The following is a 15,843-nucleotide window of genomic DNA, read 5'->3' on the forward strand; positions in this document are numbered from 1 at the left end:
CTTGCTTCATGTTGTTTTTTGACCAATGTGTTAACAATATCTGGTAACAGAGATTAACGCTAGTATTTGTAACTCTGTCACTTTCAGTATTACCCAAAACTACATGAGAACAAAAATAAAGATGGTAGATTTTTTATAGTTTTATTTTGCAGTTAACTACACATAAAATGAATATGAGCCAACCCAAGAATTTCTAAAAATCTGCAAGGGTGTTAGCATTATAAATGATACAAATAGAACTGTGGTCTCAGGGAAAAATCATTGGTGGTTCATTGGCAGCAGTATTTATTGGACTTTGGGACTCTGTGATTATGGATTTGAAGTAATTGTTAATAAGTCAAGTGAAGATTTTGATTTTTCTGCCTCTATCCAGTCTTCATTACTTTGTAGATCAAAGCTAATTCTTTATGGGTCCAAAGTGATCAACCTCTTCCTAATATTTTACCTCTATTTTTGAGACCTATAAGTCTATCAAAACTATAATGAATCTCCGGAGAAATGGAAAGGTAAGTTGTGAGATCACTTGAAGAACTAAAACTAGAGATAAGCAATCTGGTCTTCTTAATAGGGTGCTTGTGTGTGCCATATTTCTGAAAAACTATACTTTAAGGTGGGAAGTGTAGAACAAAGAAGTACCCTTCCAAAAATTTATCCAATATGGCTCCAGTATTCAGACTGCCAAATCTAATAAAGTGAAAGGCTAAGTTCACTTAGCAACTTGGCAAATAAGTAGAAATCCCTGGCCATGCTGCTATTAAGGTAGCATGGACTCTTATGGAATGAATATGCACATAATTGGGAAAAACCAGGTTATATATAAGACAATACAACAGTACAGTTACTCAGAGATTATGCTGGCAAGCAACTAGTTGTTCTACAACAAAAAGAAATTTTAATTATTAGAAATGAGCAGATCCTGAGCACACAAAAAGCTAAAACATGGCACACTTATAAAGAATATAAAGCTGAAATTGCTAAAGATAATGAAGAGTGATATCCTAACCCAAATAAAATCTGAAAACAATTTTTCAAAAGAAAGTCATATAAGATACGAAATAACTTTCTTATAATGTAGAGAATCTACTGAAGGACAAGTTTACTAGAACTGAATATTAGATTTGCTTGAAGAAAACCAACTTTACTTAAAAGAAGCAGTTCAGCAATTGGCTCTAAAAGCCTTCTTGTCAATAGAATCGCATATAAACTCCATGAGAGGCTGCAAGTAAGTAATTTCCCCCCCAGTCCTTCAATAACTGCTGAAATTTAAATGCAAGTAGAATTATTAATATTAATGAATAATTATTGTTCCATAATGTTACTCTGAAGTAATCCTTAAGAATGCTAAGAAGAAAGGAAATTAAAATACTGCATTTAAGGATGCTATTTCAAGTAAAAGCTCCACATCTTGGGGTAACATTGAAAATCCTCAACATGTTGTACCAATGTACCATACAACTTGCACTCACAGTGGTTTTGCAATCTTTAAGACAACAGATACCACTTGTAAAATATCCACATATCAATACTCCAGGCTATGCAGAGAAGAAAGATATAAATGGTGCGTGTTGCTGTGATCCAGCATACCCATAAGCTTATGATCTATCCAGAATGTCCAGAAATTGTGAAATTTTGTGAGTAGCATAAGATCAAAACCAATTGATCTTATACAGATTTTGACTACTCTCAATACTAGAAAAAACACAACCACAATGTATCACCAATGAGTTATAATACACTTCTCAATATTGCAAATATATTGAATTTAGCTCAGTGAATTAATCCTTTATTTATTAGTCAAATTTGTACAGCCACCTATACAAATGCGATTCTGGAAAGTGTTCAACAATAAAAATAAAAAAGAAGGAATATAAAAACATAAAATCCAGATTAAAAATGAAATTTTATAAAAACAAATATACAACCCTCAGTAAAGGGAGGATAAGTATGGGCACCTTGCAACAGTCATATGTGTTGAGAGCAGAATGTGTTTAAATCTCTTGGGAGGAATAAGGCTGTGAGATTAGAGGGAATAAAAGTATGCCATCACTTAGCTCAAATGTCAGAGATTGTGATTATGGATAATGTCTGTAATTTTATTGGATGTACTAATTGCAGCAGGCCATATGGAAGAAAAACAAATACAGAAAAAAAGAATGGATATTTGGCTGATCCTACCATAAAGGTGGCTAGTAGAGCTTGTAGATGTGCATATTTTCCAGAGAAAAGGCAGGGACATAATGAAGAGTGCAAGTATGTCGTTCACAGGAAAAAAAATCCTCAGAAACTTCTAATTCTGACTCTGGAGCAAGCGTGAGGGAGATGTATCATTGTGTGGAGTCGCTAGCTCTGCTGTAGGAAAATGCTGCATATACATGGGTCTGATTAATACTGGTAAACTAGTCTAGTCCTTTTCTTATTATAAAACTTTATATGAAAAGCTGTGGAATGGAAAATATAGTTGATAACCCTGGCATATGGATTTGAAATGTAAGAACAGCAAATAGTAAAGACATCTGGACGTAGGCGATCTGATCTTGTGCAGTAGATTTATGTATAGAAGTAAAAATGTAGATTTAATCATGAATAAAGGAGGGCTGAAATATATATCAGAAAGAATGAACCAGTATATCTGTGGGTGTATTCTCATACTATTTATTAAACCTATATGCAAACCCATCTTGCTTAGAGGTGACTCTACAGTAAGTCTGTAAGATAATAAACGAAGTTATTTACAACCACGCACACAAACATACTGAGTCTTCATAAAAAGAACCTTTTTTCCAAATAACTAATGTAAACACTATCTTCAATTTATATCACATAAACAGTATTTTCCCTATAATTTTAAACATGGCTACCTGTGAAAATTAAGACAGAGTAAAAGCTTTTATTTTAGACTGTCATAAAAAAGTATGTCTTACCTTTTCAAAGTAAGGCCCACTTTCTGGGTTTCCCATATCTTTGGAGTTAGGAGGACGAAAACCAGATCGATTCTTTCTCATTATGTCATGAAAATCTCCAAGATTCATGCCTCGTTTGTCTACCTCAAACTTCTTATCTTGGAGACCACCTGAAGAAGTATGAAAAGATGTATTCTTGCCAATTACCATTATACATTACTGTTAATTGCTAAAATGCTACTGAATTAAATGATTTAAAAATTGTACATTTATATATAATCCTAAATACAAAGTTTCCCTAAAACCATGAAACAATATACTGAAATGTCCACAAATTTGTTATGAATAAAAATATCCTATACTTTTTTCCACAGAAGAATACATAGATGAAACAAGGTGTGTAGATAGTTGGATTTGGCATTGGCTGGCACATTACAGAGGCCCTGACTTTTCCTGGTTTTGCATGGATAATAATCTAAAAGTTCTCTGATTACTTCTAAGCAAAATATAATTATTTATATCTAATAACAGAGGTTTTATATTAGAATACAAACAGAATTTCAAGAATTGTTTATAATTTTTAGCAGAATGAAACCAAATTATTACGACTTCCCAAAACATCACTGCAAAAATAAATAGATTATCATTCACGCTCCATAGGTGTTACCACTTCAAATCAGCTTTTTTTGTCTATTGTTATGTGGAAATTACATTAATTATCCACAGGTATTCAAAAAGGCTACCCATATTGGCATAAAGCTTGCAATACTGCTCAGTTTTATTTTTTAAAATATTAAATAAATAAAGTGAAACTGCATCCTTGTGCTATTAGATACATACCTACTGATAAATCCATCTTATTGCCTGAAGTATCCTCAGTTTGATTCTGGAAAAGAAAAGAACAGTTCTCAGAAATCTCTAGCTTGGCACAGTATGAAAAATAATGTATCTTACTGTGTAGTTTATTTTTACTACTGAAGACATATCCAAAATATAGCAAGAAATGTCTAAACCCCCCCACAAAGTTAGAAAAACTAATTCCCCAGCCTCTTTGGAAACAAACCAGTTGTTAAGATATTCTATTGGCTAGAATGTTATGTTATTTTAAAGATAAATCTAGATTTGTTTAATATATACTGCCAAGTACAGCCTTTGCTTGGCAATTTGTGATGAAATGTTCTTGTAACTTTTAAAAGACACAAAGCTATAGTGCTGCAGTACTAATTATTTGAGTTCAAACTAAAATCTATATGCTACCTACACCTGAATTTTAAGCGAGAAAGTCTCAAGAGCAGGCATATACTTAGAACAATGGGAATCCCACACCATATGAAACCTGTACCAGGTTAAGAAGCCACAGTACAGACTGAAGATGAACAAACTAATTGAGCAGGCATTCCCTGTTACATTTTATGGAAACAAAATGAAGAAGGATAGAAAAAAATTAATGCTTTTGAATTCTGGTGTTGAAGAAGACTTCTAATAATGCCATAAATACCCAACAAATAAACAAATGGATCATAAAACAAATTAAACCAGAGTTCCTACTCATGACATCAATGAACAGGTTCAAACCATAATGAGCCATAATGTGAAGATCTGGCTCTCAGGAAAAGTCTATAATGCTTAAATACCGCGCGGCGCCGGAGACAGCCTTCCCGGGCTGCCCGCGGCTCAGCTGAGTGATTTTCGCCCGAAACAGCGCCGATCAGCTGTTCGGGCGAATTTGAAGCCCCCTCCTCGGGAGAAGAGGAGGGGGTGAGGCCCCAGGTAGGGGTCGAGTTCTCCGGGGCCGCCTGAGCTTGCAGCTTGGGCGGCCGAAGGATCGAACTCCCCCGTAGCCTGGGTCGCTCCCAGCTGGCCAGCGCCTCTGCTCCTGATTTCATGGAGCAGAGCCAGGCGTCTGCGACCACCCCTGCCTGAAGGAAGGACTATGGAATAAAAAGAGCAGGCAGAGCGGTACAAGAGGAAAAGGTGAAGAGGATTATTTTATTTTACTCTCGAGCTTGATGGACTTTTTAAACTTAAAGTGAAAGTGCGTCACAATTGAAAGTAAAAGATGGCGGCTAAACCTCCCCCTAAAACTCTTCGGAGTGCTGGAACTTCTCCGGTGCAACAATCATCATTGCAGGCATTGCATCCTCCTGATGTATTGACATCGAAGGACTTACAAGATGCTCTTGAAAAACATACCCATGTAATTTTGAAATCAATGGGTGATAAATTTGCACAGATGGAGGAGAAATTGAAGAAGTTGGAGGAGAGAATGGAGGAGAGGATGGAACAGAAGTTCAGGGTGATGAAGGTAGACATTTTGTCTTCAGTGTATAAAGTGGCTGAATGTGTGGAAGATTTGGATGAAAAAGTGGAAGATTTGACTCAAAAGAATGCCATATTAGAAGCAAAAGTATTGGAGAATGAAGATTTAAGAGACAAAATGGATAGAGAATTGAGTCTTGCTCAATATTTCCAGATGCAGTTTGCCATTAGAATCAGAGGTTTAAAGGAGAATATTAAGGAAGATCTAAAGCAGCTGGTTTCTGAGGCTCTCGAAGTGGTATTGAATCAGCCAGCATCTGAAATAAAAGAGGCATGGATAAAGTGTTTCGTGTGAACTCATGGGTTGCTAGACAGAGAAAGTTGCCTAGAGATGTGGTGGTTTATTTTGTAAAAAGGGAAATTATACAAGCTGCCTATGATACTAAAGTCGTGATTGCTGATCAAGAAGTTCTGGTTCTAAAAGAAATTCCTCCAAAGATTTTAAGGAGAAGGAAGGATTTTACATTTCTTGTGCAAGAGCTCAAGTAACGAGATATAAGGTTCAGATGGGAGATCCCAGCTGGGTTGATGGTGATGCATGAAGGTAAAAGGTACCGTCTGGTTACTGTGATGCAAGCGCGTGATTTTTACAATAATGTTTTAAAAGCAACCCCATTAACACTTCTGGAAGCTGCAAAGGGATCTGGAGAAGGTGAACATCAAGAGGCTGAAGATGGACAGACAGAGGAGAATGGTGCTGGAGGAAATCAAGTTATAACACCTTTGGATGATCCCAGAGAACAGAGGGTGACGCGTGCTGCTTTAAAACGATCAAAAAAGATAAAAGAACAAGATCAGCAGAAGTCTATGGAACTTTCACAACGTACTTACAGCCAAGTAGTGGGAGGTGGGAAAAGATTTGGGTGAGGAATGTAAAATTTATACAAGTTTGAAATCTAAGAGAGAATTTTTACAAAATGTTTTATAGATGGTATTTAGATTTTAAAAAGCTAAGTATGTATTTGAATTATTAGCCTAAATGTTGGAGGTGCGGTGATGAAGACGTAATATATTTTCATATATGCTGGACTTGTAAAAAGGTTAAGGCTTTTTGGATAAAAGTCTGGTGGAACATACTAAGTTGATGTTGAATTTAATTACGGCAGCAAGACTTTTGATAGGTTAGTACTGAAAGAGGAACTGCCGACCATAGAAGAGTGGACTTTAAAGGTTTCCGACCTGGTTGAAATGGCGAAGATTTCGGCCTATTTGAAAGATTACTTGCAGGAACGCTATATTATGGAAGGGAGAAAATGGCTTGAGTTTATCTAGAATAAGTATAGGGTTAAGAAGTTTTATATTTGAATAAGTCTTCTTTCTTTGTTTCTTTTTCTATATTAGTTTTTTTTATATATATTTATATTACTAAGGTTTGTTTTATCCTATATAAGCTAGAGAGTGATAGATTTTAGAGTTTATGGTTGTTAGTATATGGTTGTTTATGATTGTTTTTTTTATATATACCTTGTATTTAGCTCTGGGAAGTTGGGGGGGGAGGGGGGGAGGGGGGAGAGGAAGGGGGGGAGGGAGAAGGGTGGGGGAGGGGGGATTTTTTAAGGGAAAAATTGTATGTTAAAACTTTTCAATATAATGCTTAAATACAGAAGGAAAAAGAAGAGGCTGACCAGAAACACCAGACTGAAGACAACTCACCCTATAAGTAGTGCTTGACTTATAATCATTTGTTCAACAATTGTTCGAAATTTTGACAGAACTAAAAAAAAAATGGTCTTATTACCCATGCCTGAAGTTATGGCTGTTGAGCAACCCCAAGTCACTTGATCAAAATTCAGGTGTTTGGCAGCCCACCTCAACTTATGACTACAGTGATGATGCAACTCCCCTTCCTATTTTCCCCCTGCATCTACGCCCTTATGGCCAATCCCCATAGTGGCACTTCTCAGTGGTAGCACCAGGACTGGAACTGAAATTGAAACTGTCCAGCAGTTTCAGCCAGCTACCACTGCCTCCAAGCTTCTACTTCACTGCAGTGCTGCCTCTATCAGTGAGAAATGCCACTTCAAATCCCACACTGCAATCACCCCAGCATCACTGTGCAAAGCCTCAATTACCCCTGCCTTCTGTGATCCATAGGTCCTACTGTGTTCAGCTCACCTTTGCTGCTTTCCTGATCTTGCCAATGCACTGCCCAATTCCATTGTATGTAAACTGATTGCAGGCCATGCCAGGCCTTCTTTCCAATGCTATTTATATCATTCTTCAAGCCATTCATGCCATTCATTTTCCAAATAGCATGTCCCATTCTTGTGATCTTCAAAAAGCTTCCAAATTCTGAAGCATTGTGAGAATGGGTTTCCTGCCATTTTCCAAACAGTACACCCATCTGAGGAAGACCAGAAATTTTCCAAAAGATTGTGAAAACGGGGCACATGGTTTGGAGAATAAGCAGCACGAGTAGCTTAAAGAATGGCACACGTGGCCTCCAGAAGAAAGCCCTCAGTGGCTAGCAGCTACCTCACATATAATAGAGTCAGGCCAGGTATGCTTCGGCTGGGATAGGGCATGCTGCTGGGTCAGCTAGGATTCCAGGATTTGTCCTGTTACAACTCAGGGCTTCTTGCAGTTTCAAGTGATAAGTGAAGGGTACTTGAAAAATAGGGTCTGTCCCTGTTCCTTCTGCAGATAAACACAGCAGGCTAGTATGGCTCCTGATAACCATAGTTAACCATTCAGAAGAGGGCCTCTCAGGGTTTTTTTTTTTAAAAAAAATCAGTGTGCATGTTCAGAATTTTGATAATATTTTTATATTAAAAAGTAGGTATTAGAAAGAGCTACTTCCCAGAAGGCAATTGACAAGTCTCAGATGCATTACTGGAAAAAACAGGCTGGAGGTTAGGGCACTGTGCCATGCCAACACAATTTTTTAAAAAGTAAAAACAATTTAAAATTTAAGTTGATTTAAAAACAACTAAAATAAAAACCTTCCAAATTTTCTATTTTTCTACTGCTGTGTTCTATACTATTTGAATGTGCTGCTTTAATTCAATGTAGTGATTTGGCTTCAGAAGAATTGGGGCAGATAGGCAGAGAGAATGTCTTGGCAAGTGGGACAATCCCAGAGGCCTTATAAAAAGACTGCTTCTTATTCTGCAGTAAGGGAACAAGCACAAAGCCTGGGGACAAAAGTATTCTCATGTGGAACTGCATGAAGGATGCCTTTCAATCCAAAGCTAATGCAGAGAAGAAAGCAAGTAGAAGCCTATACATGCAACATATGATCATAACTCCTTTGCCAAGAAAGCAACAACACATGCACATAAATAGCAGCATTATAACCACATAAATAAAGATAGCACTACGGTCAATAGTGCTTAGATTGCCATGGTTTCTCACAGCCTACTCTTGTAAAACAGAAACTCATTTCACCTGCACTTTTATGGTAGCGCGCAAAAAGGATAGGTATTACTTTCAAAACAAAACAGCATTCTGATTTAACTGTAATCTACATATAATCAATACATGAATCCAAATACCTACTGTTTACAAAAATAAAAATTCTATTTTTTTAAAAGTTTAGTGAGCAATATTCAACTAGTACAGAAATCAACTATTTTTAAATCACTGGTGTTTGGTTCTGTTGCTTGTCCTATCTGCCATAATCTCTGATCTTATTGTAATTAAGTTAATTTATGTTTAAATGAAATAGTTCTACATTCTCTCCCTCATTTATACCTCTACCCGGGTCCCCTTCTGGTGCTGCTTTTCTGTGTTTGTTTTTAAATTATAAACCCCCTAGGCATTGATCTGTGAAGTATTATACAATTGTGTGGTGAAGTTAATAGAGGATATCTGTCTATCGTGTGTGTGTGTGTGTGTGTGTGTGTGTGTGTGTGTGTGTGTTGTTATATAAACAACTAATATAATTTCACAGATAATTATAAATCAGTCACTTGCACCATAGTGTCTTATGAAAAAAAGGAATTTCTTATAATTGTGCCTAGTTGGGTAGCTATTTTTGCCTTTCAAATATTAGTAAATAATTTTTGCAACAAGAAGTACACATAATGCCTTACCAACAATCCCATATTTGAAATCTGATCAGATAAGGTATTCATCCATGAATCACTACTTCCTCCTTTTAATGAACACTGAAAACAGAAATGATTAGTTTAAATTTCATCCTACGCTGCAAAATCTTCAATTTAAATAATGCTATACTGTATACTCATCACAAAACTGAAATTGGCTGATCCTAATTTCAGCTGTTAATCAAAAAGCAATCAAGTTTAATATTAAATGCATATGGACTTATTGCATACTGATTTATTTAGGGGAAAACATTACAGGTGCTGTATAGAATTACTAACTGCAGTTACTATTATCAAATCTATCTAACATCCACTGCAAGTCTTTTGGCTTCTCAGGGAATACACAACATGATCTCCATACTAAAGTACCTATACTTTTATATTTCCAACCCAGACACGTGCCTTTATTCTTAAATACACCAAACAAATAAGATGATGTCATACATCCTTGTTTTATTCCATCTTCAATGTTGAGTTTTTGCTAAGCATTCCAATTATTCTCAAGATGCTTCACTTAGTGGTCTTACTGCATTTGGTATCTCTATTCATGAAAAATATTCCATAGCTCAAGTCTATTCATATGCTTCATCATACGCTTTCTCTGGAATAAAAGAAATTCTATTTCTCAATTATCTGCTGAAGAATAAAATTCTAGTTGGAACATCCCTCTCCACCATAAAGCTCCATTGTACTTCCTAAATTTTGCTCACTGTCACCTCTCATACTCTCTACATCAGAATTTCAATCAGGAACAATCCAATTTCCCTGTTGTTTTTACATTAATTCTTGCCCCCTTTCCCTTCTTTTAGAGCAGGGGTCTTCAAACTTGGCCCTTTTATGACTTGTGGACTTCAACTCCCAGAATTCCTCAGCCAACGTGCCTGGCTGAGGACTTTTGGGAGTTGAAGTCCACAAGTCATAAAAGGGCCAAGTTTGAAGACCCCTGTTTTAGAGGAACAACAGCAGCATTTTTCCAATTACTATGCATACATTCAGCATTCACTCATAAAAACAGGTCACACAAAAATGCTATAAGCAAACCTCACACATTAGATGTCAGTCTCTTTATCAACAGACTACATTCATATTTTAACATTTTTTCCAGTTGCAATACTTATACATTCAATATTCTCACAGTACTGACGTGGCTTTTTTTTCTTGAAAACTAAACATTTATATAGTATTTGTTTCTATTCTGTTCTTCAACTGTCATTCTCAATAAATCTATAAAATATTCTTCCACCATTCTCTCACTAAATCATTCCATCACTTTTATTTTTAATTCTATCCATGTTGCTGAAGGTTCTTCAATCAACGTCCAAAACTATTTTTCAGTTTCATTAAAATTACAGTTGTTTCTGTGTTCTTTTTTCTTCTGATATCTTTTTCAGTGTCATAAATTTCAGGAAATATTCAGCATGTTTCTTTCTTATCATGTTTTCCTGCAGCAATGGTTCTCTTACATGCACTTCTCATTATGTGCAACTTTTCATTTTCTCATTCTATTCAAGCATACTTCTAATGGCACTTCATTACATAATTCTTATCACTCTCTTTCAAGAATTTTCAGTATCTTCTTTTTTTTTTACTTCTTCTTTACTTTCATTCTATTAGGAAGTAATCTATTTCCTAATACTCTTTTTATATAGGACTCCTTTTCTTACTATATTATCTTCAGAACTATTAAAAGGCTGCTCTGACAAAATTTGAGTATTATCTGCAGTTTGTTTGCCATCTGTTTCAGAGTAGTGTATCTTAATGATGTGGTTTTATGGTATTATGACTTCAGTTTAACTGTATACAAACTACAGAAAATAAGTAATAAACAATAAAGCCAATCATTTTTTTATAACTTTCAGTCCTCTGCCACATATATGTGTATGCAAACATATTTAAACCATGCATCTGAAATGTCTATGGAGATTCTCAATCATCCAGGTCATAGTTGTCCCAAAGGTGCTTTTTCAGAAGGCAACTGGACTTGTTTTTCTTTCAAGACGTTTCACTTCTGATCCAAGAAGCTTCTTCAGCTCTGACTGGATGGGGAGGAATGGACCAGCTGTCTGCAAGGAATATAAATCCTTCCATTCCCCACCATCCAGCCAGAGCTGAAGAAGCTTCTTGGATGAGAAACGAAATGTCTTCAAAGAAAAAACAAGAAAGTCTAGTTGGCTCCTGAAAAAGCACCTTTGGGACATGCATTTGAAATCAACCTTTTAAGGAGATAACCATCATTCACTATTTCCATTTAGCATATCAATTTTTCCTACTTTCTTCTCATTCCTACCCATCCATTCGTGTCACCACCAAATCATTGTTAATTATGCACCTTCAATGCATTATATTATCAAGCCATTTATAAAAAATACTACTCTTTAGCACAAATATAACATAGTTAACATTCTGTATCACTAGCAGTTTAAGAGAATGATATTCATTTATCTATAAGATTACATCACAAGACTTTTCCCACCTTAATTTGTGGTTTCTTTCCTCCTTGTCCCCAGCTAGTTGAATTATGGGAGGAATTACTTCCCTGAGAGCCTGCTGTGTTCCAGACTCCTCCCTCCTCTTCCTCTTCCCAGCTGGAATGCCGTGTTCCTAATACTGGCCCATCATTATCGCCCCAGCCATCTTGAGGTGATTTGGAATCTTTAATGGAAAATAAATGTCAAAAACATACTAACAAAAAGACCAACAGCCACCCTAAATTTCCCATGTCTATTATTTCTATTATTTTATTTTACAATCCAGGATCGAAAAAGCAGCAGTAGATACTGAAGGATTTTAACCTTCAGTAAACCTGTTAACATGGATCTGGTAACCAACAGGTTAACTTTTTAAAGTTTTTCCTGGAGATTATCATTTGCAGTTGTAGATCCCTCCATTTTAATCTGGAAATAAAGGCCCAAACAAATAGATTTCTTGACTAATTTTGAATTACTAGCATACAGTAATTTTAGAATCACTAGTATATACCAGATTTATTTCAACACTTTATATTATTTGTATGGAACAAATATTTACGATTTAATTTGTCTTAAAATATCCTACAAAATGGGTGCTAACAGATCAATGACCAAGACAGAAATAAAACAGAAAAATGGAAACCAGTGCTATCCTTCTTGGCCTCAAATAAGGAAATTTTTATTAGACTGTTTCAGAAATGGGATATGGACATGCTAAATTAGAATGCATGAATAAATAAAGTGGTTTATGCTGCTAAAATGATATTTAGTCGTTAGGGCTCCTTTTGGTCCTAATTTTTTTTCAGAGATTGGTAATTCATAAAGAAAAGAATATATCTGTGTCCAGATATCGCACTCTGAATATATTTCTAGAAATCAATTAATATATTTTGTCTAAAGGCTTAGCAGTATTTTATGACTGTGCTAGAATATTCATAGCTAACTTGGAAAAAAAGAGAATTACAGTATTACATAAGGCCTGGCAAACTGGCATAGCAAAGGCGTTTTATTCAGCTCAGGTTGAAGCCAGAAAGTTCTTTTAACTTATAATCATTATAGTTCATGTTACATAATTCATAACTAATGTTATCCTTTGACAGTAAAATATATTAATATGTGGAAGGAATATTAAGATAATATTAATGTATGGCTTTGCAATTCTTTCTTTCTATATATTCTTGCCAGCATGTTTCAATATTTTTTTAAAAATGGGTTATGAATAAAATGTTATAATTTCCATTTTATAACTACAGTTTGTGGCGCAGTGGTTAGAATGCAATACTGCAGGCTAACTCACTCACTGCTCCCTCCAGAAGTTCAATTCTGAGTGGCTCAAGGTTGACTCAGCCTTCCATCCTTCCGAGGTCGGTAAAATGAGGATCCAGATTGTTGGGGGCAACGTATTGTAAACCAGTTAGAGAGGGCTGTAAAGCCCTGTAAAGAGGTATATAAGTCTAAGTGCTATTGCTATAGCTGTATCATTTATCGTTCCATTTTAAAAGACAATCCATTCTTTTATAATAACCCCAAATGTTTTTACTAGTGAATTATTCCACTATTTCCAAATGTGAGAATAAACTGAATGGCAATTCTGAAGCTAATCATAATCCAATTTACATTATATTGCTTATTACAGTGATTACACAGAATGACAGATAATTCTGCAAAATCAATTCTGCAAAAAGCAAAGCAGGGTATAATTAAGCTGAAATACTATTCAAACTCTCCTTGAATGTAAACGATATACTCCGTTCCTAGTTGTAGTCAGCTTCTTCTAGTCCCAGCATACCAAAAGGTCACTAGAAATCTGGATTAAAATGGGTAGGGGTTGCATTTCACCCTAAACCGTAATGTGCCATACATAATGTTTGGCTTAGCATTAAGTATGAATGCAGCCAATCCTTTCTTCTGGGATTAAATAATTCTAATCAACTACTGACTAATACTAATAAGATGTTTACTCATTCAAAACTGTTATTTGAAGCTAAAGGTATTATTTTTAAAATTTATTAATTTTTTATGCTGCCTATCTCCCCTATAAGGCAATTCAAGGTAGCTTATGTGTTATAAAATGTATATTTGTTTTAATTATTTTTCTAATAATTAAAATATAAAAACTATGCAATTAAAATTTTAAAACTTTAGGAAAACCAAAACTAAGAGACGAGGTCTTCTTATCCTGTCAACCATCTCCACAGTGATAATCACCCCCTCTTGGAACCTCAAGCCAACTGGCAAAACAGTGTTTTAATACTCTTTTGGAAGGCCAAAAGGGTGGGAGCAGTTCCCACCTCTGGTGGTAGATTTCCACATAGATGGGGCCATGGCGAAAAAGGTTCTTCTCCTTGACCCTGCCTGTGGGAATTTCTTAACAGACAGGATCTGTAGCAGGCCTCTTCTGCTGGCATAATGGGGTGGGCTAGTCCCTTTGGGGAGCATATATATTAAGATATTTTAATTACAACTTTGCTAAATTTCCATTTTAAAAAATAAAGAGAATTCCCCAGTTTACTGTGGTATTTTTTGTAGAAATGATAAACATGTACAGGCACTAATACAAAATAAACCACATATTAAGAGTAATACTGATCATAAAAGATTATTTAACATACATAAAAGTAACAAGTTAAAAAAGAGGAATAACAATTTTTATAACATTTGCCACAGATTTGTTTAGTTACAGAGAAACCATGGTAATGAGTTGTTTTTGAGATTAAAATCAGTTCCTATGTGTTGGTGGAAATAATAGCATGGAAATAAGCATGGATTGTTTTCATTCATTTGAAATGCAGAAAAGGCACACTTTGAGTCCCCCAACAAGCCACCTTTTTATGCATTTAGAGGTTCCCTTCTGGGATTATAGTGCCAAAATGTAACAGAAAAAACCCCCAAGACCTGGTCTTGTACATGTTTATTCTTCCAATTTATCCAGAAAAAGGCTCAAAAAATATCCCCAAGCACTTCTTTGGATCTAGTGAAACTAGTAATCCAAGGACCTCTTCTCACATTGTTAGTCCATAAATCCCTATTTATCCAAAGTGAACTAACACTGTTAGTCCATAAATCACTATTTATCTACTCCCATCTTGAAAAAGTGAGATAACTTAATTTGCTTCCTATCTATTTATTTAAGACTTTAGATTTCTATTTTTTCTTGTGGAAACAGCAACAGCTTGTATGGCATGTTCTTGAATGAAAAAAGTCCTCTCAACATATTGTATCTATGTTTTTACTCTAGATACTACATGCCTAAGAATATTATTAGCAAATATTAGCACACTGACTCCAGCTATATCTGATAACTCTTGTGTTCTTGATTGTTGAGTGCTCATTCTCCCTCCTGCTTTCTCTTTCCACACTGTTTATCTGCATGTTTACATCAGAGACTAAATACTGTAATTCTAAAATCTGCTCTAAAATTAAATTCCTAGTTGCCTATAATACTCAGGACTGCTCTATTTAGAGGAGTGTATCTGTCAATCTCACAAGAACTTCACCTGCCATCCAGTTAAGTTTGTATAAGCATGTTTAAACACATACCGTATATACTTGAGTATAAGCCGACTCGAGTATAAGCCGAGACCCCTAATTTTACCCAAAAAAACTGGAAAAAGTTATTGACTCGAGTATAAGCCGAGGCTGGGAAATGCAGCAGCTGGAGGCTGGATCCCCCGAAAGACGTCTCTGCTGAGATGAGAGAACGGGGTGGCAAGCCGCCGAGAGAATGGGGCGGTGGAGTGCTCCGCCGAGAGAATGGGGCGGCTTGCTGTTCTCTCGGTGCAGCACGGCAGAGGCTGGATCTCGCGAAAGAAGTCTCTGCCGAGAGAATGGGCGGCAAGCCTCCACTGCCCCATACTTGGCGGAGCGCTCCACCGCCTCATTCTCTCGTCTCAGCGGAGACTTCTTTCGGGGGATCCAGCCTCTGTCACCCCCTTCTCTCAGCTGGGCAGCTGAGAGAAAGGGGCGGCAGAGGCTGGATCCCCCGAAAGAAGTCTTCGCCGAGAAAATGGGCGCTGAGACGAGAGAATGAGGCGTTGGAGCGCTCCACCGCCCCATTCTCTCGTTTCAGCGGAGACTTCTTTCGGGGGATGCAGCCTCTGTCACCCC

General features: G+C 36.3%; 1 protein-coding gene across 21 annotated transcripts in view; it reads right to left on the reverse strand.

The window, feature by feature from the left end:
• Positions 1–15,843, reverse strand: part of TNRC6B (trinucleotide repeat containing adaptor 6B) — a 131,654-nt gene that overhangs the window by 25,482 nt on the left and 90,329 nt on the right. For all 21 annotated transcript variants that reach the window (XM_081330874.1, XM_081330870.1, XM_081330867.1 and 18 more), the window contains 4 exons: positions 11,742–11,920; positions 9,254–9,328; positions 3,741–3,786; positions 2,922–3,070 (listed from right to left, as the gene is read on the reverse strand). In XM_081330874.1, coding sequence (XP_081187000.1) covers positions 2,922–3,070; positions 3,741–3,786; positions 9,254–9,328; positions 11,742–11,920 — 449 coding nt within the window. The remainder of the gene's footprint in view (positions 1–2,921; positions 3,071–3,740; positions 3,787–9,253; positions 9,329–11,741; positions 11,921–15,843) is intronic.

The sequence above is a fragment of the Vipera berus genome (genome assembly GCF_964194415.1).
Source record: "Vipera berus genome assembly, chromosome: 6".
Taxonomy (NCBI): Eukaryota; Metazoa; Chordata; class Lepidosauria; order Squamata; family Viperidae; genus Vipera; species Vipera berus.